This window comes from Wyeomyia smithii, chromosome 1, assembly GCF_029784165.1.
Source record: "Wyeomyia smithii strain HCP4-BCI-WySm-NY-G18 chromosome 1, ASM2978416v1, whole genome shotgun sequence".
Taxonomy (NCBI): Eukaryota; Metazoa; Arthropoda; class Insecta; order Diptera; family Culicidae; genus Wyeomyia; species Wyeomyia smithii.
Genome location: NC_073694.1, coordinates 191,532,200 through 191,555,510, shown reverse-complemented (window position 1 = coordinate 191,555,510; position 23,311 = coordinate 191,532,200). Strand labels below are relative to the sequence as shown.

General features: G+C 39.5%; 1 protein-coding gene across 1 annotated transcript in view; it reads right to left on the bottom strand.

Moving 5' to 3' along the window:
* Positions 1-8,564: 8,564 nt before the first annotated feature.
* Positions 8,565-23,311, bottom strand: part of LOC129718298 (homeotic protein empty spiracles) — a 92,644-nt gene continuing 77,897 nt past the window's right edge. The window contains exon 3 of the mRNA XM_055668940.1: positions 8,565-9,640. Within this exon, the coding sequence (XP_055524915.1) occupies positions 9,365-9,640 (276 nt within the window). The 3' untranslated portion in view covers positions 8,565-9,364. The remainder of the gene's footprint in view (positions 9,641-23,311) is intronic.

Genomic DNA, 23,311 nt, shown 5'->3' with positions numbered 1-23,311 from the left:
TTCGTCAGTGGTTTTCTTCGGCCCTCTTTTGCATAAGATTGCTGCAGAAAAACTGCCGAAGAAAACCACTGACGAAGACGTTCGATGATCTACTACATTTTGTTTTTGAAAAAAAAATCTAAAATTTATTTTTCCAATATTTTAAAATAAAAATTCAGAAATTCCCTAGAAACTCTTGTTATACAGAACGGATTTGGTTTCAGGGGCAAAAAACGTGAAACCGCAAAATAAAAGGAAAAAAAATTGTCAGAGATTTTTTTCTTTTCAAAAGTGCTCACTGTTTTGGGGAACTGAATTTTCTATTTAAAAACTTATTTTGAAAAAATATGACATGAAGAATTTTTTGGAGGTAACTTTTTAAGTTAATTTTTTTTTTCAGTGTAGGATCTTAAATTATTTTTTTTTTTAATATTTGCAAAAGAACATTTAGACAATTCGCTAGAAATCATTCCTGAACAACTTATATCTAACTCATCAAGGTAACACGGGGCTAGTTAAAACAATTTTCAATGTTCAACTTAAAAGTTACCCAAAAAATTCCAGAAAAAGAAAGTTTAATTTATTGGTTCTAAACATTAGTTCTCGAAAAAATAGTAGGGCAAATAGCAACACTCAATTTTTAAGTGATAAATAAGTGATGAAGATAACCAACTACGATGTAGAAATAGTTGATTCGAATCTTCGTTTAAACTTGCCCCAGAGGCGAAGATGTAAGGAGCTAACTGAAATGATGAAAATTTTTGCTGAAATAAAGACTTATTGCGCTTTTTTAAATATAATTACACTCAATCAACACATAATGTTCAACAGCCAACCAGGTTTTCGGTAAAAATGTATAAAATAATACTTTTCCCAGCAAATTTAACCTTTTGTAAAAATATTTTCACTGAATTAACTAAGAGCTAAGAGTAAGCAAAAACACAACTTGCGCATAGTAAGTTCAATGTCTTTGAACGACTTTGACAGTTGGATACACCATCAACGACCGAAATTATGGCTCTTATTTCATCTTGCCCGGATTTCAGCTTGCCTCCGTGTACCTTACCGTACTTCCAGATGGACACAAAAAAATTGCTAGAAAAACTTTATCCTTGTTCAAATGAATTTTGGGCAACTTAATTGCTAATCTAAAAAACTTATTTTGAAATAAATCTTTATGTTTAAAAAAAAATAGCATAGAATCTTTAATTCAATATATATAAAATATATTTCTTTATATATTTCTTCAAAAGTTTAGTTACTTTTATAAAAGTCATCCCCTGGCAACTTTTCTATATCTCTTGTTGTAATTCAGAAATATCGATTTATTAAAAAACATCAGCAAACATTTTCTAAAGTTACTTCGGGTAGTAAGGTTTCACACCTACAATGTTTCATTGACTTTTGAGAGGCTACTAGCATCCCCTCAGTCGAGTTGACGCGAAATCCTTCTCAGATTTAGCGAATTCTTGAAAACCCCTCATCTCGTTTCCTTTTTACGAAATTTTTAACGTGATTTTTACGCGCCTTTTTAGCGCGAATTTTTCGTGGTTCATAACGCGGATTTTTAGGTTTTCTCGAAATATTTTGAATAATACTTTCTGTTAATCATTTATTCAAAATGTCGGATTAATTTATGGAAGCAAGAAATCGTGAGAAGGCGAAAGTTGCAAACGGTTTGAAATTAAAAAGAGCGAATGTTGTGAGGAACTTTATACAGGAACTTGCTCAAGTTGACGAACAACTAAAAGCGATAAAGGTGAAATAGTTTTCATAGTTCTATAACACTAATTTTTATAGTTTTTTTCGCTCCTAAGTCTGAATTTCTTCTTTATAAATTTATTTTTATGGTCACATTTTGGTCTCTTTTCGGTTTCTTTCTGGTCTCTTTTTGGTCTCTTTTTTTCAGACATTTGGTCTCTAAAGTTCCTATTTTCGAGTCACTCAGTCGCTACCAGCTCTGCTCAAATAAATGTTCCAAAACTAGGAAAATTGTAGAATTGTTTTGTTACTACACTCAAAATTTTTCAATTAGAAAAACATATGATAAAAAATATAAAAAACTAATTGCAAAATATAGTTTGTATTGTTCTGATTTAGTCAAACACTTTCCAACATGCTTAAAAGTCTTTATGATAATTTTTTCACTAAAATAACGCTTTCGAAAAAACTGGCAACTTTTGTTCCCGGACTTCGGACCGGACTCCGGACTGGAACCGGAACGAAGCCCACCGGACCGGACCCAAACCGTACCGGAACCGGACCGGACCGGAACGCGGACCCAGCGTTTTCGTTCCGATGTCGAACACTACTCAGGACTAAGGGGAGGGGGGGGGGGCTTGAATCGGAAGGCCTGGGGCATTTGCTCCCTTTGCCCTCCCCTCAAATCCGGGCCTGCGTCCACGCCATTGAGAATCGTGTTTAAATGAATTCTCAAAAATGGACATGGTCCTTTCTTGGATCCTTTTCTTTGCTATTTTTTTCACCCACAAACGCAACGCAAACTGCTCAAACTGAAGCTCTTTGTTCTCACGCAATGTGTCACAAAAAGCAGCACAAAGTGTTGTTCCGTTCTCCCTCTCTTGAAATATTTCTCACTTGGTGATATCTTTCATAGTCATTTCGTTCTCGCTTTTTCTCTATGCGCCTGTTGGTTGTCAAAATGATCGAAGCAAGCTGTGATCAAGAACGGACGTGAAAATGTTTCTCGTCGGAATTTTTCATCGTTTTTTCAAGTTTTTATAAGTTATATATTTTCTATTTGGAAAAGTGATGTGTCTACGTTTATTGAATGAAGGCCGCTGTTGTTTCGGTGTGAATTACGAGTGTTTGATTTGAATAGCGATGAAGTGTTTCGAGGATTGTCGAGTACGGTTGGGGGAAGTGCAATAATGTCGACGTATTTTATTTAGCCTTCCCGTCGCGTAATCGTTATATTTTAAGTGCAAAGGGTGGAGTAAAAGGTAATACGAAATGTGGCGGTTTCGTATTATCGGTGAGAGTGACGTCAATGTTGAAATCCGTGAAAGATTCGTGCAATTTTGTGGCTAATTTGTGAGAGCTGCATTTCTTTTTCGGTGGCGGAGCACGTTTCCCGCTAGCCCTTGTCTTGTCATAAGTGTGTGTGTGAGTAAGTGCAAGGTGAACAAGGAAAAGCGAGAGAAGTGCGAGTGCAGGATGACCGTTGCTCTTGCGTGCGGCACTTTCTCGTACTAGCATGATAGTTCAGAGAGGACGCGGGAATTAAAGGATAAGTATTAGTGTTGGTCAACCCGGTGGCATCACTGACGTTTACGTACAACATAAGTGAAGCCAGCATTAGCTGGATCACTGGATCAATTTTACATGCAATTTGACAGCTGATTCATCGAAACAAGAAAAAAAGCATTGTTCATACGTGCACACAGTGTCGGTGTTCAGCGGCAGTGTACTTACGTGTTGTTTTCGGATGATATGTTTATTACACATAACGTCGAGAGGTTTACTTGATAAAACAAAACATAAATGCGTTGCATTGTTATAGAATGTACACAACGTTTGCTCTTGCCGATTGCGAATGGCGGTGTTTCTTGCAGGTAGCTGGCAAAAGTGCGATGACTTAAAGAATACCATCTCAATGTATGTGTAAAAGAGAAAGCGTATCAATGCCTGTGTGTTTCAAATTTACAAAGCTAAGCCAAGCTATTTTTTAATATTTAAATTGATTCAAGCCGCATATCTCTCTACAACATATATTATGCTTTGCTCGTCACGCTTACACTGCTGTGTGAACAAACCTTCAAGAACATAAATGAGACTAGCGCCACTGTCTTTCACGGCAGCTTCAGGAAACAAGACCGATGCCACCGGGTTGGTGTTGGTGACGTTTTGCCTGTGTTTTTTGTTTGATTTGCATGGCAAAAGGCAACCAATGTTTTTTTTTTGTTTTTTTCTCTGCTTTCATTTTGAGCAGTTTTATGCCCTTGTTTCATGATTTTTCTAGCTTTTGAGTAAATACTGAAACACATAGACAATTTTTAATTTAATTAAGTAAAAATCTTGTCGGTTAGCATGGCAAATAAATTTTGATTGCGATTATTTTGGCATTTTGTTGAATCTAATTAGTACTCGGTCTTGTTAGATATGCATATTAGCATTTTTTTAAATTTTCTAGCTATGAATGCATGAAACTTTGCCAGTTTTTCATACTCAGTAGGTATCTTCGCTTCATTATTCAAGAAGTAAGTGGTAATCAACGCGAAATACCGTGTGTCCGTGTCTCCGCGTATGCGTCGGTAAGAGGGAATAGAGCGGTCGCGCATAACTTTCCGGGGTGAACGTGTTTTCGGCCCAGGTGAGCTTTGCTCGAATATGGATTTTCGGTGTGTTGTGACTTCCGAGGTCTACCAAACCATTCATTCGCAGACTGTCCACCCGTAGGTTCTATTCCAGCACGCAGTGATTCGGAGTAGGCTCCGTTCGTTCGATAAATATCGATAATAATTTATCGCGACAAAACATCGTAATTAATCGCCACCAAATATCGCAATTATTTGTAATTAATATCAGGATTATACGCGACTCGTCTGTCAACGCACACATCCTTTTTTTTTTCTTTCTTTTTTCGTTCGTTCCAAACGGCGATGGCCAAGCAAATAGGCCGTTTTTGAAGTTCTCTTTCTGACCGCTTGCAGTATGTGTTGAGGGCCTATATATTTACTTTTTTCTTGTTTTTGGTTAATGCATATATGGTTGCTTCGTAACATTGTGTAGTCAGCTGAGATAAATCAATGAGAGATACGTTTCGGTAGGTGCATAATGACTTCATAAACAGATTTTCGAATATTTGAGTCTGTCTTGATTAGGTTATAGGTCCGGTATTCTTGCGTGCGCTTTATTTTTGCGGTGTTACATCATCAACCGGAATGAGTTCGGATCGCGTTATGGTTTCCGTAAAAGATATAATGAACTCGTACGCGCGATATTTGGTTTTATGAACCCGGTATTAGAACTCAGCGCATCGTTTACCAAAACGAAATCTGCTGCAAACCTTACCCTTTTCTCCAACATCCCAGTGATTTCTCGTGGAAGTGCAGAGGTGTTCTCGGCTTCCAATAAAGCGGGTATCACGACAAAGTATTCCTTTACACACTCCTTCTTTGACCTGCATTCGGATGCGACCGGCGCTGGTATTACCTAATATAAAGATTAAGGTCACCAGTTTTTACACATTGAGGATGAATGTTAATCCCAAGCATCATCTATTGGTTCTCTGTGTAATTACAGCTGATCTGGCAATAACGGAGTAGCAACCGCGGGCGGTCAATCATGCTCATGCTCATGCTCATGCGCCTGTTGGTTGTCAAAATGTGTAGGTACCGTTCTCGTTGTGCCTTGGCGTAAAACTAACACACTGAGCGCAATGAATGTGCGAATGACAGCCCTGCATATACATCTTATTCATGTTTAAAGGATTTGTGTGCTACTTTAATGTAAGAATATACTCTATCCAATGTAAGAATATACTCTTTCCATCTGGTCTAATAACTGAACAAACAATAAAAAACAAGTGTTTACACAACATGTTTTTCATTTGATCCTGCGCCTGTTTTTGAAACGAAGTTCGTGCATTGTTCGAAAAAAAACAGCTTTTTCCTGAATATATCCACGAATGTACATAACAAATATATCGATAGATTTACCACAGACAAACAGATGTGCCTCTTCAAAGAAACGTTACACTCACAGAACAGATATGCAACTTCGAACAAAACTCTGCATTCATTTTTTGCTGTTCCATCCTACATTGATTTCACAGTGCATCATTCGAACAGTTCGCTCCAATAGTTTGAACATGCACCAAAAAAATACTTTTTTTTGCTTTAATGACCAGGCTAAAAGGTGATCTTGAATAGTTGAATCTATCAAAATCAAGTTAAGACAGAACCAAGAGATTTTTGAAGCGGAAATTTAGTAACAATTCACAATCAACGTCAATAGAACAAATTAAACTAAAAAATTTTCAACCATTGAAACATTGTTTAACAAATTTTCTTGGATCGTACACCTCGCGACTGATGAAACTATTTTAACCTGTTAGTTGATTTACTTAAATATTTACGTTGGACTTGGAAACTAAATTTCTCGACCAACGACAATATTTTTTTCTCGTACCGTTTTTTTATACCAAACATTGCAAGTAATGCATATCAGACACGCTATACACAACACTGCTTACGACATTAGGTACAATGTAAAAAAATTATTGTCGTTAGTCAAGATATTTAGTTTTCAACTCGGGCAACAATGAAATTCATCAGAAATATATTTACATAAAAACCGTTGCACGTACGCGGGTGGTACTGTACGATTATCATGAAAAGGCACCCTCACTATACCAGTACCGGGGAGAACAAAGGATTCTCTCGGCGAAAAAGCAGCGAGAGCTTATACAGCCCTTTTGTTGAATGAATGGAATATAAGCGTAATAAAATTTCGAGTGTAAAATACGTTCTCTCCACCGCTAGATGTCGATACTTAAAATAAAGAGATTTTGTCTCATTTTTGGTTATTCAGTTGAACAGATGTGGTAACACTGCTTCACCATCAGAGCTTACTGCCTACTAACAAATTTTATTTTTGCTTATTTGCACTCGCGCCATCACAGATGGTTCTTGTTTTTGCCACACTTGCATATAGTGACATCAACGGCATTTTGGCAAACGAAACAAAGTTTTGAATTAACCGTTATTTATTTGGACGAAGAAATCGTCATCGAGTGGCACGTCTGTTTGTTTGTGGATTTGCTATAGACCATTTTAAGAAACTGACAGACAGGTGTCACGGAATCTGCTGATGTTGATGTTGCTTTTACGTGCGGTACGTCAGCGGTTCAGTGCTTCCTGTCAAAATTTCATACATTAATTGAATTATGAGGAGTCTCGTAAAATGCACATAGACATAGACGTAGTATAGTAGAAATAAATAGTTTTTCGAGACACTATCTAACGTGGAAACTTGCTAAGGTATAAGGTATTTTTGTTTTATTGAGTCATGTTCGGATTGAACCATTTTTGTTCTAGACATAAGGTTTTATTTAGTCTTGTTTTAGAATTCCAGTGTGAACGGAGGTATCAAATAATGTTTTTTGGTTCAGGCTGAAAATTTGCCATCATGGCCGGGGTTTTTTAATCCGAACAATTTTCCGATGGTCCTAGCAGAGCTCAAATCTTCCAAAAAGGTCGTCAATGGGCATTAGACTGGGACACCGTTATATGGGAAAAAATCGATGGTGTTATTTTTTCGCTCCCATGCACTTTTCGTGTTCCTTATGGGTCCTATAACAACTGTGTAACTTTTCAGATCGATCGGTACAACGCCCGACTTGCGCCCGAATTTTAAAGCTTCCATACGATTTTATATGGGAAAAACCACTTTTTCAAAACTTTTTCTATAGAGATGTCCAGATGGCTCCTAAAAATGTATCAATATATGATATTTATAGGAATTTTCCTGTAAAAAACTCTTCTGAAGACTGCAAGGCGCTACCTTGCTTGTAAAAAAGGATATTCACCCCAGACTGAATGAATATCTGACGAACGGCTCACCATTGAATTTTACTAGCGATGTGTACATGTGATAAGAAATGATATCGCTTAAATTTATCTTATAGGCTTCCCCGAAGATGCTATGAGCAAAAATCACACTTTAAACATTAATTCCATGCGAAATTATTTCTCATACTTAAGCAAGTTTGCAAAAGCAGCATGCTGTAGCAGTGTTGCTGGAAAATTTCAATGGTGAGCCGTCCGTCAGACATTCAATCAGTTTGGGGTGAATAGCTGTTTCAACAAGCATCGTAGCGCCTTACGGTCTTCAGAAGAGTTTTTTCTAGGAAAATTTCCTACAAATATTATGAATTGATATATTTTTAACAGCCAACTGGACATCTCTAGAAAATAAGTATTGAAAAAGTGGATTTTCCCATATAAAATCGCATGGAAACTTTGAAAATCGGGCGCAAATCGGGCGTTTCACCGATCGATCTGAAAAGTTACACAGTTGTTATGGGATCCATAAGGAACACGAAAAGTGCATGGGAGCTAAAATTTATTTTTTGTCCCACCCTAATGGGCATATGTTGTTTACAAAACAATACCTATTATGATTTACGTTTGTTTTGGGAGCGTTATGCAATTTTTGTACATGAGATTTCCTCTCTAAAACTTTAAAAAGGCGTAACTCATAAACTAGTCCAACGATGATTTTCAAATTTGGCTCAGAAATGCAGGACAGTGATACAAACCAACTGACATTAACAGTTTTAATGGCGTATTTTATTTTATAATAACGGTATTTGGAACACCGTGCAAAAAGCTGTGTAATGTTGAGATGAATGCTTAAATAGTTCCTTAAAGTGGTACATATAAAAACCAAAATGACGCCAAATAACCGAAAATTGATGTTGGTTCTCTGAAGCAGTTTCCTATTTTATAGATCAGTGCGTTCATGTAAAGTATTGCGGTTGTCAGTGACTGAGTAAAACATTACCTTCAGTAACTTGGAAATTCGGATGCATCAACAAAGCCAACAAGACCTTCCGTTATGACAACTTCTGTCTATATTTTCGTTACGTTCTTAGGTGGAATACATCTAAACATATGTATTGGAGGCAGCCGAATAATCGAAAGTAACAACCAACGTTGACGGGGACATCTATATAATCCACAGTTCGAACAGCTAGAAATGGTTGCCTAAGCCGACAACGATGGATGCTACATATCGTTACACATTCATTCCATTTAATGACGTTTTTACTTCTTCTACAGCCAGTTATATTGCAACTATTCAAAATCTTTTTGCATTTTTCCTAGCTGATAGTGCCATCACATCTGTTGAAAAAGAAACTCTAATTTACCGCTATGCCTCGGTTATTGCTTACAAACTTATTTACACACTTAGGGTTTTTTTTTCTTTCTTTATTGTTTAAATTGAAAATAAATATTAAATAATCAACTATATTTGCCTGGCTAATTGTTTCATAATTGAGTTGCAAAACCATCTAGAATTACTTATCTACACTATAATTGTACTGCACAGACATGCATACTCCGTTCAGTTTGGCACAGTGCTACTTTTCAGCCGCCAACTGCAGACAAGCTCCACATAAGGTTAAGTTATAAATGCTACATCGAATGACTAATTTGGCACATTCAGATAACATTCCCCCACCATGCTGTATCGCGACCCCATTCCGTGGATTCATTGCTTTGCAATTTCTGCCTCAACTCAGCCGACCCACATCAGGAACTTATTTAGACACATTATCTCATAAAATATCACCAGTTTGAGTCACTTGTCAGTCAGGAACGATCATTTGCAGTAGCAACCGTTCCCGGGCTGAATTTCATGCTTGATGCTGCAGGTGTTGCTGTTGCATTTGGTGCTGTTGCTGCTGGTGAAACATTTCCTGCTCCTCGTCACTCGGGCAGTCATCCATGTCCATATCGATCAGCTCGTCGTCCTCCTCGTCGTCATCGTAGGCACCACCCGGACTGGAGGATCGATTTCCGCTGCCACCGCCACCAGCACTGCCGGGGCGGCCGCCACCACCCGACTTGGCGTCCTCCTCCTGCTGCATGCGTTTGTGTTTTGTGCGGCGATTCTGGAACCATACCTTGACCTGCGGTTGAGAAAAGGATAACAGATGAAAAGATTTTAGAGAGTGTATTTTTTTAGTAAATTGTTTCCAGTAAGAGTTAAAATCATAACAGATGATATTGACAGCAGCAGCTGAGATCGATGTAGTAGAGCAGTCAACGAAAATAACGTACATCACCTTGGGTTCAATGATAAGCGTGTCAATTGTTTGAAAAAGGCTATGCTGTGCTATAAGAAATTAATTTAAATCGCGACTGAATTTTCCAAAGAGCTTGTGTAAAAATTGTATGGAAGATAAAAAATATTTTCAGAGCCTCTATATTTTGATGTAGAATTGTGCCAGTTGTGAACTTTTGTTTCAACTTGCGATTCTATCTAAACGCATTTAAGGAGGAACACTGATGAAAAATCGTCGTGTATCATCAGAGAAGGATCTTTTTTTTTTAAATAAGGGGGGATTTTTTAGTAGCTTAAGTATTTATGATAAATATTGGTAAATAATGAGTATGTGTGTCCAATCACAAATGGTGACTTCTCAACACTGTTAGAAATTTGTAATTTTAATTGTTAGGATTTGTTTGCATTCGCAATTAGGACTTATCATTCGTAGGGATTAAAACCTACTTGTCAGAAAAGGGGAATTAAACTTACAACTAACTTAATTGCTAACTTATTGGCTATAAAGAGAGCTTATCGTGGCAATTGAGGATTGCAACGATTTTTGTCGAAAATTGTTAATAATTTTATTTGACATAGCTTCTAATGGTTCAACACCAGTAAGTCTATGTAATTCGAGTGTACCAAACCAAGGAGGACGCTTCAAAATCATTTTCAGAATTTTGTTCTGAATCCTTTGGAGCGTTTTCTTCCTTGTTGAACAGCAACTTGACCAGATCGGTACAGCATAAAGCATTGCTGGTCTAAAAATTTGTTTGTAAATCAAAAGTTTGTTCTTTAAACAAAGTTTAGAATTCCTGTTAATGAGAGGATATAAACATCTCGTATATTTGATGCACTTGGCTTGTATACTCTCAATGTGTTCTTTGAAAATAAGTTTTTTATCATAAATTAGTCCCAAGTACTTAACCTTGTCGGACCAACTTAAAATAACCCCATTCATCTTGACAACGTGATTATTGTTTGGCTTGAGGAAAGAAGCCCTAGGCTTATGCGGAAAAAACATCATTGGAGTTTTAGTAGTATTGGGAGAGATTTTCCACTTTTGCAAGTAGGAAGAAAAAATATCTAAACTTTTCTGCAATCGACTGCATATGACACGAAGACTTTTTCCTTTTACGGAAAAGCTTGTGTCATCGCAGAACAATGACTTTGTGCATCCTGGAGGCAAATCAGGAAGATCTGAAGTGAATATGTTGTACAGGACTGGACCCAAGACTGAACCTTGAGGTACACCTGCTCTGACAGGAAATCTATCAGATTTTGAATTCTGATAGACAACCTGCAGAGTTCGATCAGTAAGATAATTTTTTAAAATTTTGATTAGGAAAATCGGAAAATTAAAAGTTTGCAATTTCGCAATCAAACCTTTATGCCAAACACTGTCGAATGCTTTTTCTATGTCTAAAAGAGCAGCTCCAGTGGAATAACCTTCAGATTTGTTAGCTCGTATCATATTAGTAACTCTGAGCAATTGATGAGTTGTGGAATGCCCATGGCGAAATCCAAACTGTTCATTTGCAAAAATTGAATTTTCGTTGATGTGTGACATCATTCTGTAAAGAATAATTCTCTCAAACAGTTTACTTATTGAAGAAAGCAAATTGATTGGTCGATAACTTGAAACTTCAGCTGGGTTCTTATCCGGTTTTAAAATGGGAGTAATTTTTGCATTTTTCCATAATTTGGGAAAATATGCAATTTTGAAGCAGCAATTGAAAATTTTCACTAAAAATTCCATTGTGCTCTCAGGGAGATGTTTGATTAGTATATTAAAGATTCCATCGTCACCAGGTGCTTTCATATTTTTGAAATTTTTAATAATTGATTTAATCTCATTCAAGTTAGTTTCAATTATTTCTGCAGGTAAAAAATTCTGGGAAGAAATTAAATCAAATTGACGTGTGACTTCATTTTCAATTGGACTCACAAAATTCAAATTTGAGTTATGAACACTCTCAAACTGCTGAGCAAGTCTTTGAGCCTTTTGTTCATTGGATACAAGAAAACGTTCACCATCTTTTAAAACTGGAATAGGCTTAGAAGTTTTCTTAAGAATCTTAGACAGCTTCCAAAATGGTTTTGAATATGGTTTCAATTTTTCAACTTTAGTCTCAAAATTTTGATTTCTCAGAAGAGTAAATCTATGTTTGATCTCTTTCTGTAAATCTTTATGAATAGTTTAAAAAACAGGGTCACGAGAACGTTGATATTGACGTCTGCGGACATTTTTCAAACGAATTAGAAGTTGAAGATTTTCGTCAATTATTGGTGAATCAAATTTCACTTGAGCCTTTGGAACAGAATAATTCCTGGCATCAACAATTGCACATTTTAATGCTTCCAAAGCGGAATCAATATTCACTTCGTTTTGCAAATCAAGCTCATTATTGAAATTTCTCTCAATATGAGTTTTGTATCTTTCCCAATTAGCCTTGTTATAATTAAAAACAGAGCTCATAGGGTTTAAAACTGATTCATGTGATAAAGAAAAAGTTATTGGAAGATGGTCAGAATCAAAGTCAGCTGGTGTGATCAAATCACTTCATACATGACTTTGATCTGTAAGCACCAAATCAATTGTTGAAGGGTTTCTTACAGAAGAAAAGCATGTAGGACTATTCGGAGACAAAATAGAATAGTATCCTGAAGAACAATCATTAAATAAAATTTTGCCATTGGAATTACTTTGAGAATTATTCCATAAACGATGTTTAGCGTTAAAATCGCCGATTACAAAAAATTTCGAACAATTTCTGGTGAGTTTTTGTAAATCACCTTTAAAATAATTTTTAAGCTCGTGTGTGCATTGAAATGGTAAATATGCTGCGGCAATAAATAAAACCCCAAGTGCAGTTTGATCTTCAATTCCCAAAGTTTCAATAACTTTCGTCTCAAGATGGGGAAGAGCACGATGTTTGATTCGGCGATGAATAACAATTGGAACTCCACCGCCGGAACCCTGAATCCTATCATATCTATGAACCACGTAATTGGGATCATATTTTAATTTTATGTTAGGTTTCAAAAATGTTTCAGTAATAATTGCAATATGCACATTATTTACTGTTAAAAAAATTAAAAAGCGCATTCTCATTGGCCTTCAATGAGCGAGCATTCCAATTTAATATTTTGATTGTTTTATTTAAAATCATTGCTAAATTTTAAATTAGAAACAATTTTAATAGTAAAATTTGTGCCTATTTGAATGGCTTCAAACATTGATTTTGCCTGCAACATGGCGTTCATAAGATCGAACATTGCCTGTTGCAAAAAAGAAAGTTTACCTGCCGTAATAGGCCCCAGGCAGTTGACATTAGAAAAAATATTGTCGGCAGCAATAATAGCTGGAGTGATAGGTGTACAATTATTTTCTAGCGTGTTTTGATTACCCATATTAACGGTCATTTTCGAACTACCAACACTAGGCGGTATAATGTTCGAACAACCTGTGCATAAGTTAAACGGGTATGCAAAGGAGTAGGTAAACTATGCGTCACTGGTACGCTTGGAGAATTTTGTTTTGAAGTTGGTTTTAATTGAGAAATTGAATTTTGTTTACCTTGCCTTGCCTTAACAATTGCTAAACGGACTGGGCATTGATAAAAATTTGACATATGGTTGCCGTTACAATTCGCACAGCGAAAATTTTTACTCTCTTTCACAGGACATGTGTCCTTTTTGTGAGAAGAGTCTCCGCAATTAAGACATTTTTGGTCCATGTTACAGAATTTGGAACCATGGCCATAACGTTGGCAAGTACGGCATTGGGTGATATGCTTTTCACCTCCGCCATACTTCCTATAAATTTCCCACTTTACACGCACATTATACAAAGCATGTGCAAAGCATGATCACGACCCTTTACTGAGTCGGCTAATAAGCGGCATTCACCTCTACGGCCAATCTGATAGGTACCTTTAACGTCAGAAACAAACGTTGAAAGTTCCTTTTTGAATATATTAAATTCGGAAGAAATAGTTACCACAATACGTGGAACTTTCTCCTTTTTTAAAGATTTTATATTTTGTATAGTTTCAATATTAATAACTTCCATTTCACCAGCTTCTTGCTCAGGCAAAATATCAAAAGGATTGTCACTACAGACACTCGATGTGTCAGAAATAGATGCCTCTCTTTTCCTCCCAGCAGCGATGCGAGGTTTCTTTTTCCGTCCAGCCATTTCAGGTGGTACGAAAAAAGTTAAAACAAATGTTAAATTCAAAAGTAGGTAGTCTTGAGAAAGACTGATGGGAAATAACTTTCAGGTAGTCTTTAAAAGACACACTGACAAAACACAAACTTTGAAGCTATAGGCAGTCAAAGACCAGTCCACAAGCAACCGAAAAAACGTCTGATGATCAGAGAATGATCAATTTCGGTTTAGTAATAGCTTATTTTCAACTCCAGTTTCATTCGCACTGTGTTGAAACCATTTACATAAGCACCGTTGGAAAGCTTCATTATAAGGTGTATCGATTGTAAAATATATCAAAATTTATATATTTTTAACAAATTGTAAAAAAAATCATCCCTAGCGCAATAACTGACGCCAGTACCTAATTCTGCAAATTATCAAGAATAACAATAAAATTTAACCCAACGCTACCAGTCTTTAACCCACAGTCAATGGCCGCTTCGGGAGTCACCCTATTCGTAACAACAAGCCAGGAGAGGATAGCAAATAACGAAAGTCATATATTTTCCCATTCCAGCGACGACGACGACGACGACGGCGGTGGCTCGTTATGAATCTCATGAATAAATTCGTTACGAAAATTGATACGCTTTTTATTAACTGTCGACGCCGAACAATCCAAGTGATGATCCCTGTCGCTCGTTCGCCTCAAAACACAATTTTTTCCAGGAGGGGGAAAAATCGAGATTCGGTAAACATATCACGCAGCTCATAAAACAACCGTTCCGGGGCAGAAAGACACCGGCTGGAAAGGAGGAAGAGCGGGATGTGCTTCTGTTCGTTCCATCCATGTTTGGCAAAATGGATTTCCCTCGTCGCTGGTTTGTAGGTCCGTACGTGTTGTGCTGGTTCGTTTGAACATAATAGGATGTTTTTACGCAAGAGTTTCCATATTTTCCTCCGCTGCGTTCCCGCGCTCGAAGCGTGAACGGGAGAACGACTGCGTAATCCTTATTACTTGTGGCAAATATTGTCGAGTATTTGCTCGACAAAGTGCCAACAATTTATTTTCCTCGTACCGATCGACGCGATGAAGGAGGAGGGTTCGCTTCGTTTCGATGCATTAGTGCTAGAAGGAAGAGGGAGAGTAAACGTGCTGCGGCAAAGCCCGAGCCTTTATGGTGCTGCCATTTATTTTGTTGCGAATTTTATGTGTACCTAGATTCTAGGGCTGGTGCTTGGAACGTTGTCGGATGATTGTGTCGGGAAAAATTTTCATTGTACTTATGTTCTGAATTCAAAAAACTTTCGTAGAGAAAAAATATGCGATTTTAAACGTCAAAATAGTTGTCCTAAAATGATAACAGTTTTTTAACAATTCCTGTGAATTTTGGAGCCCCTAAAGAATGCAGAGGTGCGTCAGAGTGTCGCATAGTAATTGCTCGCCGGGTTCATCGCTTTAACGTTATGTTCACGAGAAATAGGGTAACGGGGGTATTTTGGCCAGCTTTGGGAAGTGTTCCCACAGTTCATTAAAAAAAAACACAATTTTTTAACATGAATACCTACTCTATTATACTATTGTCAAAAGCTAAGTGTCTATTTTAATATACACCGTTCAACAATGCAATATATTGAAAAATATCCTAGAAATATCAAAATTTCTACAAAGTACTAAAAACATATTTTGGTCCACCAAATTTTTACTTTGGCCCACCTTTATATCTACAGACGTGTATGGAAATAGTTCGGAGCAATTATATTTAAGATCATCATCGGTATTTTTAGAGCAAAAATAGTGTGTTTGAGGAGAACATCCTTCTGCTGTGAATTTTTGTAAATTTTAGGCATCAAAAAATGAAATGATTTGGCTTATAGCGGTTTGACAGGCATTCTCATCTAATATCATATCGTTAAATGTGATAAATTAAGAAGTAATTACCTGTAAATTGTCACAAGCTGCTTCTTTGTTCACGTGAAATGGCCGAGCGGTAATCAAAGAGATGTCAAAAGTTGGCATGGCCAAAATATGTTCAAAAAAAGGCAAACATATTTCGGCCATGCGTTTAACCACTTTTTCAACTTTTTCCATCATGTTAGAGTACACAAACTGTTTCTATGACATTTTATTGATGCTACTACAACAACGAATCGTTTCGAATACATACATATTTGTTACAATAGCTTCCGGACGTTGACTTGTATATTACCACTTCCTCTTGACTTTGAGTTGACTCAGCCATGACTTTGAATATAGATGAACTAATTCCAAAACAACACTACCTAGAGCCAGTCTTTTGCCGAAAATTATAGTGTAGTATGATTCTTAGGTGTGTTATTCAATATTGCATGCATAGTTCTCTAATATTCATTGAATTTATCAGATAAAATGCGTAAAATGCTACCGGTTGGGCCAAAATATGCATGTGGGCCAAAATACCCCCATTACCCTACTTAAATGAGCTTCTGAAAAAGTTATCTGTTCTAGGGGCACCAAAATTCCCAGAAATCGTTAAAAAGCTATAATCCTTAATTTTTTTCAAGTTTGCGCTCTAGCGCCAATGTTTTTATGTTTTAGTAGCGCAAATCTTTGAAATATTGTACACGTCGCTTTTTACGCGGGGGATACGTGCCGCGTGTAAAAAACCCTGAATTCCGAAATCCACGTAAAAAAATCGCGTAAATTCCGGAATCCTGGTATAGTGACCGTTTGTAGAAAATTTATACTTCAACGAAAAAAACATTCACTGAAAGTAAATGTACTACCGTAAACTGGGGTGACTTTGATCACTTTTTTGATTGTATCTCAAATATTTTCAGAATATACTGAAAACAATATTGTTTGATATTTTTAAAATATGTACTGGCATGCATTGAAAAAGATTCAGTCACTACTTCAAAAGTTAGGCAACATTTTTGCTGTTTTTAAATATGCTCTAAAAATTTTACACCAATCATCATTCCGGGGTGACTTTGATCACTTCATTGTTTTGATGAATTTGGTGTAACATTTTGGTACTTTCACTTAATTGAACAGCCTTAAACGGCTTAAACGAGTTTATAAATATGGAAAACAATTTGGGGGCCATTCACATTCTACGTGAACAGTTTATAATGGCGAATGTACAAGATTCATACAAAATTTTTAGAATATATATGAATTGTTATCCACTGAGAGAGAAGGTGGTCTTTTTTTTTTTTTTTTTTAAAGGTGGCGGGGAAATCTGCAAACAGACACCTGAGAAGAGAACTCAGGGGGTGGGGATGAGACTAGGGGAGAGATGCTGGGGTAGTTACACTCGCCCAGGCACCTACTGATCCCTGTCCCGACCCACTAAAACCCCTCCAGTCTCCAGCCCTGGTCTTCCCGGAACGGCGGTTAAGTATTATTATTAGGGACACCGCGTGTCCGAACCTGTGCAGATATTGCCTGAAACAACCATGGCCTGACAGGATTTGTGTCAGGTGGAAGTTCACTTCACCATGTCGTCTCCCGACCCAGCCGGATATCTCAGGTATGTGTCGGTACTTCCATCTGCCCTTTGTGGAGTTGGACCATTCCCGCTGCCAGCGGAGCATCGAGAATGACCTTCTGGTACCTCGTATGCCCCTTGTGTCACGTTGGTCGAAACACTCTCTGTCCTCCTTGATGGCGATGCTGATAGGCATCATGCCGGACAAGACACAGATTGCATCGTATGACACCGTACGATACGCACTCGCAACTCTCAGGCACATGAGCCTGTAGGTACTTTCCAGTTTACCACGATAACTGGTAGTACCTAGCGCTCTGGACCACACTGGCCATACCTAAGTATGGACGAAACCACGCTGGCAAGAAGTCTTCGCTTGCTGCCATAAACCGCTGAGCTATTGGACATCATACGAGATAGTGCTGCAATAGCCGATGAGGCCCTCTTACAGGCATAGTCGACGTGACTCCCGAACGTGAGCTTGTCGTCCACCATAACCCCCAAGAGCTTCAGGGATCGCTTCGAGGTGATGGTGCAGTCTCCGACTCTGACCGCCGCCTGTTGCTCCGATTTACGGTTGTTCACAACCGTGACCTCCGTCTTATGATGCGCGAGCTCCAGTTTCCTGGAGCGCATACAGTCCTCGACCTTGCGTATACAGTGCACGGCCGTCAACTCGACCTCCTCGATAGACTCGCCGTAAACCTCCAGCGTTATGTCGTCTGCAAAGCCGACGATCACAACCCCTACAGGGAACTTGAGTTTCAACACTCCGTCATACATGACATTCCACAACACCGGGTCCAGGATAGAACCTTGCGGAACTCCTGCGGTAATTGGGACGCACTTCTGACCCTCCTCTGTGTCGTAAACAAGTACTCGATTCTGGAAATAATTTTCCAGAATCTTGTACAGCGACACCGGTACATGGATGCTCCTGAGCGCGAGCGCTATGGAGTCCCAACTGGCACTATTGAACGCATTCTTCACGTCGAGCGTGACGATTGCGCAGTAGCGTATTCCCCTTCTCTTGCGCTGGATCGCTACCTCCGCCGTCTTGATGACGGAAGAGATTGCGTCCAGCGTGGACCTGCCCTTCCGGAAGCCGAACTGGTTACTTGCCAGACCGTGTACACCCTCCGTGTACCTCACCAGTCTGTTGAGGATGATCCTCTCAAGCACCTTGCCCGCGGTGTCCAGCAGGCAGATAGGCCTATATGCCGATGGGTCCCCTGGCGGTTTCCCAGCCTTCGGCAATAAGACCAGTCTCTGCCGCTTCCACCTGTCCGGAAAGAGGCAGTCATCCAGGCACTTCTGCATGACTGCTCGAAATAGATCGGGGGCCGTTTTTATCGCCAGCCTGATCGCCAGGTTAGGGATACCATCCGGTCCCGGTGCCTTGCTCACCTTTAGGGATTTGGCGATCACGATGAGTTCCTCATTCGTAACCCTTGCCTGCTCCCCTGCCTCGACACGGCTGTCGTCGCTCACGGATTGGATGCTCGGCAGGTTGGCCGACCATCTCTGGTCTATGTCTGAGATACTGGAACGTCGGACGTGAGACTCGACCGCCGGAGGCCAAGGACTTGGCTCGTGGCGTGGAAAGAGTCCCTCGATGATACGCTCCAGCATCGCTGGTGATCGCTCTGCAGGCGCCAGCGCGCCTTTAGTCTTGGCCATTACGATCCTGTAGGCGTCACCCCACGGATTTGTATTGGCACTCGCACATAGCCTATCGAAGCAGGCCCTCTTGCTGGCCCTTATCGCACTCTTTGGCATCGATCTTGCCGAACTGAATGCTGCGCGGCGCTCTGTCCTCTCTTCTTCGTTTCGCGCACGCTGCATCCTCCGTCTTGCACGGAGGCACGCACTGCGAAGGTCGGCTATCGCGTCCGTCCACCAGTAAACCGGTGGCTTTCCATTCCTAGGTTGGCGAGTCCTAGGCATGGTGGCGTCGCACGCCCGCGATAGCATAGCAACTAGTTGGTCAGCAATCGGGCGGAGCCAACTGCCCCCCTCGCGCTCCCTTCTCATTGCCTCTTCGAATGCCTCGGCATCAAAGTGCGATGTCTTCCACCCGCGAACGGTCGGAGTGTTGGCTCTACCCGTCGCTTGCCGCCTCTCGTTGTTGTCTACACTATAACAGACCGCCTGGTGGTCGCTATTAGTGTAGCCATCGTCTACCCTCCAGTTCTTGATCAGTCCTGGGCTGGAGAACGTCACGTCGATGATCGACTCCGCACCATTTCTGCTAAATGTACTTTTGTTCCCAACGTTGGCCAGATCTAGGTTGAGCTTTGCAAAAGCCCCCAACAGGATCTGGCCCCTCTGGTTCGTGAAGCGACTTCCCCACTCAACAGCCCAAGCGTTGAAGTCGCCCGCCACCACCAACGGCGTTAGGCCCGTTAGCTCCATGGATAGGAGGTCGACCATCTGGGTGAACCTTTCGGTAGACCAACGTGGCGGAGCATAGCAACTGCAGTAGAACACTCCGTTCACCTTAGCAACTACGTACCCTTCTTCTGAGGTTGAGACAACCTCCTGAACCGGGAACTTGCTCGTCGTACATATGGCCGCCAATCTGGACTTATCCGCAACCCAGTTACCGTTTCCGGGAGGGATGCGGTAGGGATCCGATATGACGGCGATGTCCGACAACGACTCAGTGGCTGCTTGGTGTAGCAGCTGCTGAGCCGCGAAGCAATGGTTCAGGTTCAGTTGCGTCACCCTTACGCCCGTGGTTTCGCAGCCGGCTTACCGGCTGGGCACCTGGGGCCTCCCATAAAGTGTTTGGCGTCCCGTTTCCCGGAACATACCATGCATTTGGGAGACTCCCCACAGTCCTTTGCTTTATGGCCTGCACCTCCACATCGCCTGCACAGCTGGCTCCTATCGGGCCCCTTGCAGGTCCAGGACTTATGTCCGCCCTCGAAGCACCGGAAGCAAATGTCTGGTTGCTGTAGTATGCCCAGAGGACATACAGACCAGCCGACCTTCAACTTGCCCTCTTTCAGGGCCAGGTTAGCGTCCGCCGACGGTAGTCGGAAGGTAGCTATCTGGGTCCCCGCCGGACCTTTGCGGAGGCGGATTGACTCCTTAGCCACCTCCACCCCGCACTTCGTGGTCTAGAACCATCAAAAACTAGTCCACGAGGAATATGACTTATGAAATTGGCCAAATTTGCATGTTACTTCAAGTCTTGGGTTTTTGTTAAGAAGAAATATGTAATACGCTGTGGAGAATATTGGGACTCAACATTGCCTTTGAGGAAAAACTTGCAAAAATAGCAATAAAATGTACTGTTATAATATTTGTTCATCTTAAGAACTAACCTGGGAACAAAATAAAAAAACTTTACGTATTGCAACTTGTTGTTTTGAATCTGCTTGAACCGATTGTTTGTATGCAACAAAAATAGCCAAAAATACATTTTATTTTCAATTAATATTTTAGCATGAAAAACACTCTTTAAATAGCAGGAAATGCATGAATAGTAGCAATGCGAACATATATCCACGCATTCAGTGAAGATTACGACAAGTCCCAAGCACTACGAGCGCTTTTTTACCACATTTTCCAAAAAGAGTCACCCCTGTTTACGGTACTCTTTTTTCAATAGTCAATGGACATTTTGAACTAAGTTTGCAAAAAAATATTTGTTTCGTTTTTTTAAATTAAAACTTGTCGCAAAATGAAGCAAAATTTATTTTTCAAAATGTTGGAGGAACAAATCTTTGACTACAACTATCAATTTTGGGTGTAATTTGAATCCGAAATACTGTTAGTAATAACCACTTTACAAAGTGTAGTCATTTTCGGAATTTTCCAAGAAAACAACTCATTTAGTACTTATTTTTTGAATTCGCATACACCTTTTTGACATGTACCACCAGAAAAAGTTTCAAGTTTTCGAAAAAAAATCAATTTCCAACAACTACTTATATGATAATTTTATCACTAAAATACGCGTGTCATGTTCGATTTAAACTTGAAACGCAAATCCGATCAAGGTCGAAGAAATCACTAAAACATTTCTTTATTATGAATCTTTATACCTAGGAGTGAAATACAAAACATGCTGGAATTCTAAATAAAAGCTTAGCATGGATGGTAGAATAGACAAATTTTTGCTGTTCAATTTTATCAAAAATCAGAAAATGCTCAGTTTCTCGAAATTCATCACCAGTCGTCATATTTCGTAAGAAAACGGAGGCATTTTCGCGCATTTTTTCAAAGTGTTTTCATTTACGGAATTCACGGAACCACTTAATCGTCCTAAGGGACCAGAAATCGACTACAAACGCTATTCAAGAATTCACAATGGTGACTTCCGGTTTCTAGAAAAAACATAAAATGGCCAAACCACCGACTAAGGATATTTCTGGAATCAGAATGATGTCTATAGACTGTTCCGAAGATTATAAATACATTTTCTTTCTTGAATAAAACAAAAAATACAGGATTTTTCGGGTCATTTTATTCTGAAATATAAAAAATAAGTGTTTTCTTTCCAGTTTCAATTCAAGTTGGGATTATTTTTCGTAGGATACGCTCTAACTTTTCTCTTAACACTACTCATAAGCTTTTGCACAGTGTGTTCTCCGACCACGTTTACTACTTTAATCCAATCTTTTTTAAATTTTTCAACATTGTCCACTGGTTTGACATATTTCCTCAGCTTTGCCTTGGTCAAAACCCAGAAAGTTTCAATAAGGCGAATTTCAGGGCAGTCTGGAGGATTCATCTCCTTTGGGACACATGTGACATTATTTGTTTTATACCACCCTAGTGCATCCTTAGAGTAATGGCAGGAAGCAAGATCGGGCCAAAAGATTGGAGGATTGTTATGCTGCTGAACCATGGGTAACAACCTTTTCTGCAAACACTCTTTCACGTAAATTTTACCATTCATTGTGTCATTCGTATATTTTCCCACATTCACAAATGGCCTGCCAAACCATTACCTTCTTGCCGAATTTTTCGGTGTAAATGGCTTCCAATGGTCCAGGGACATCCTTTTCCTTCGGTGATGTATAAAATTGCGGTCCTGGCAGAGTCTTATAGTCCAGTCTTATGTAGGTTTCGTCATCCATGATAACACACCCCATTTTTTTGGTCAGAAGTTTGTCATAAAGCTTCCGAGCTCTCGGTTTCACAGATTCAGCAGGAATTGTTTTGGATTTCGTTTTGGCTGCTTCTGCTTCCGACGGGTCTGCAGACCCATTCTTCCCTTGGCACGCATAACGTTACTCGCCTAGGTTCCCAACTTTCTCGCCACATCCCGTACTGATACTGAAGGATGCCGCTTGTAGTATTCCTTAACCTTTTTGTCCATTGTGGGATCAACAGGCCCGGGTTTTCTACCACGTCTTGGGGCATCAGTAAATGTGCACTCTTCACAATACTTCTGTCATGCCCTTCTTCTCTGGCTAATTTTCTTCTAGAAAGACCACTCACGGTGCCCCATTTGTGCACAATTCGCTTTCTTTGCTCGAGAGAAAGGCCACGCATTTCAAAATTTCTTTTGGATGTAAACAACAGGATGCAGCCAACGTTTGGTTGAATACTACACGTTATTTGAAATGACGGTTGATCGTAAGTGTATTTATAATTATCGGCACGGTCTATAAGGACCGAAAATCGTCCTTAAATGCCATTTTGGATTCTTGAAAGCAGCGCTAAAATGGCCATTTCCCAGTGACCGAAAATCAACCACAGACGCCATGTTGGAATAGTGTTCCCTCCGGATTCCAGAAAACAGCCAAAAATAGCTGAAAATCATCAAATATGAATATTTCCGGAACCAGAAATCGACTTCAGAAAGGCGACTTCGAGTTTTCAGGAAACAACCTAAAATGACCAAACCTCACTCGCGGATTTCTATCATTTTTTCAAAACCAAACTG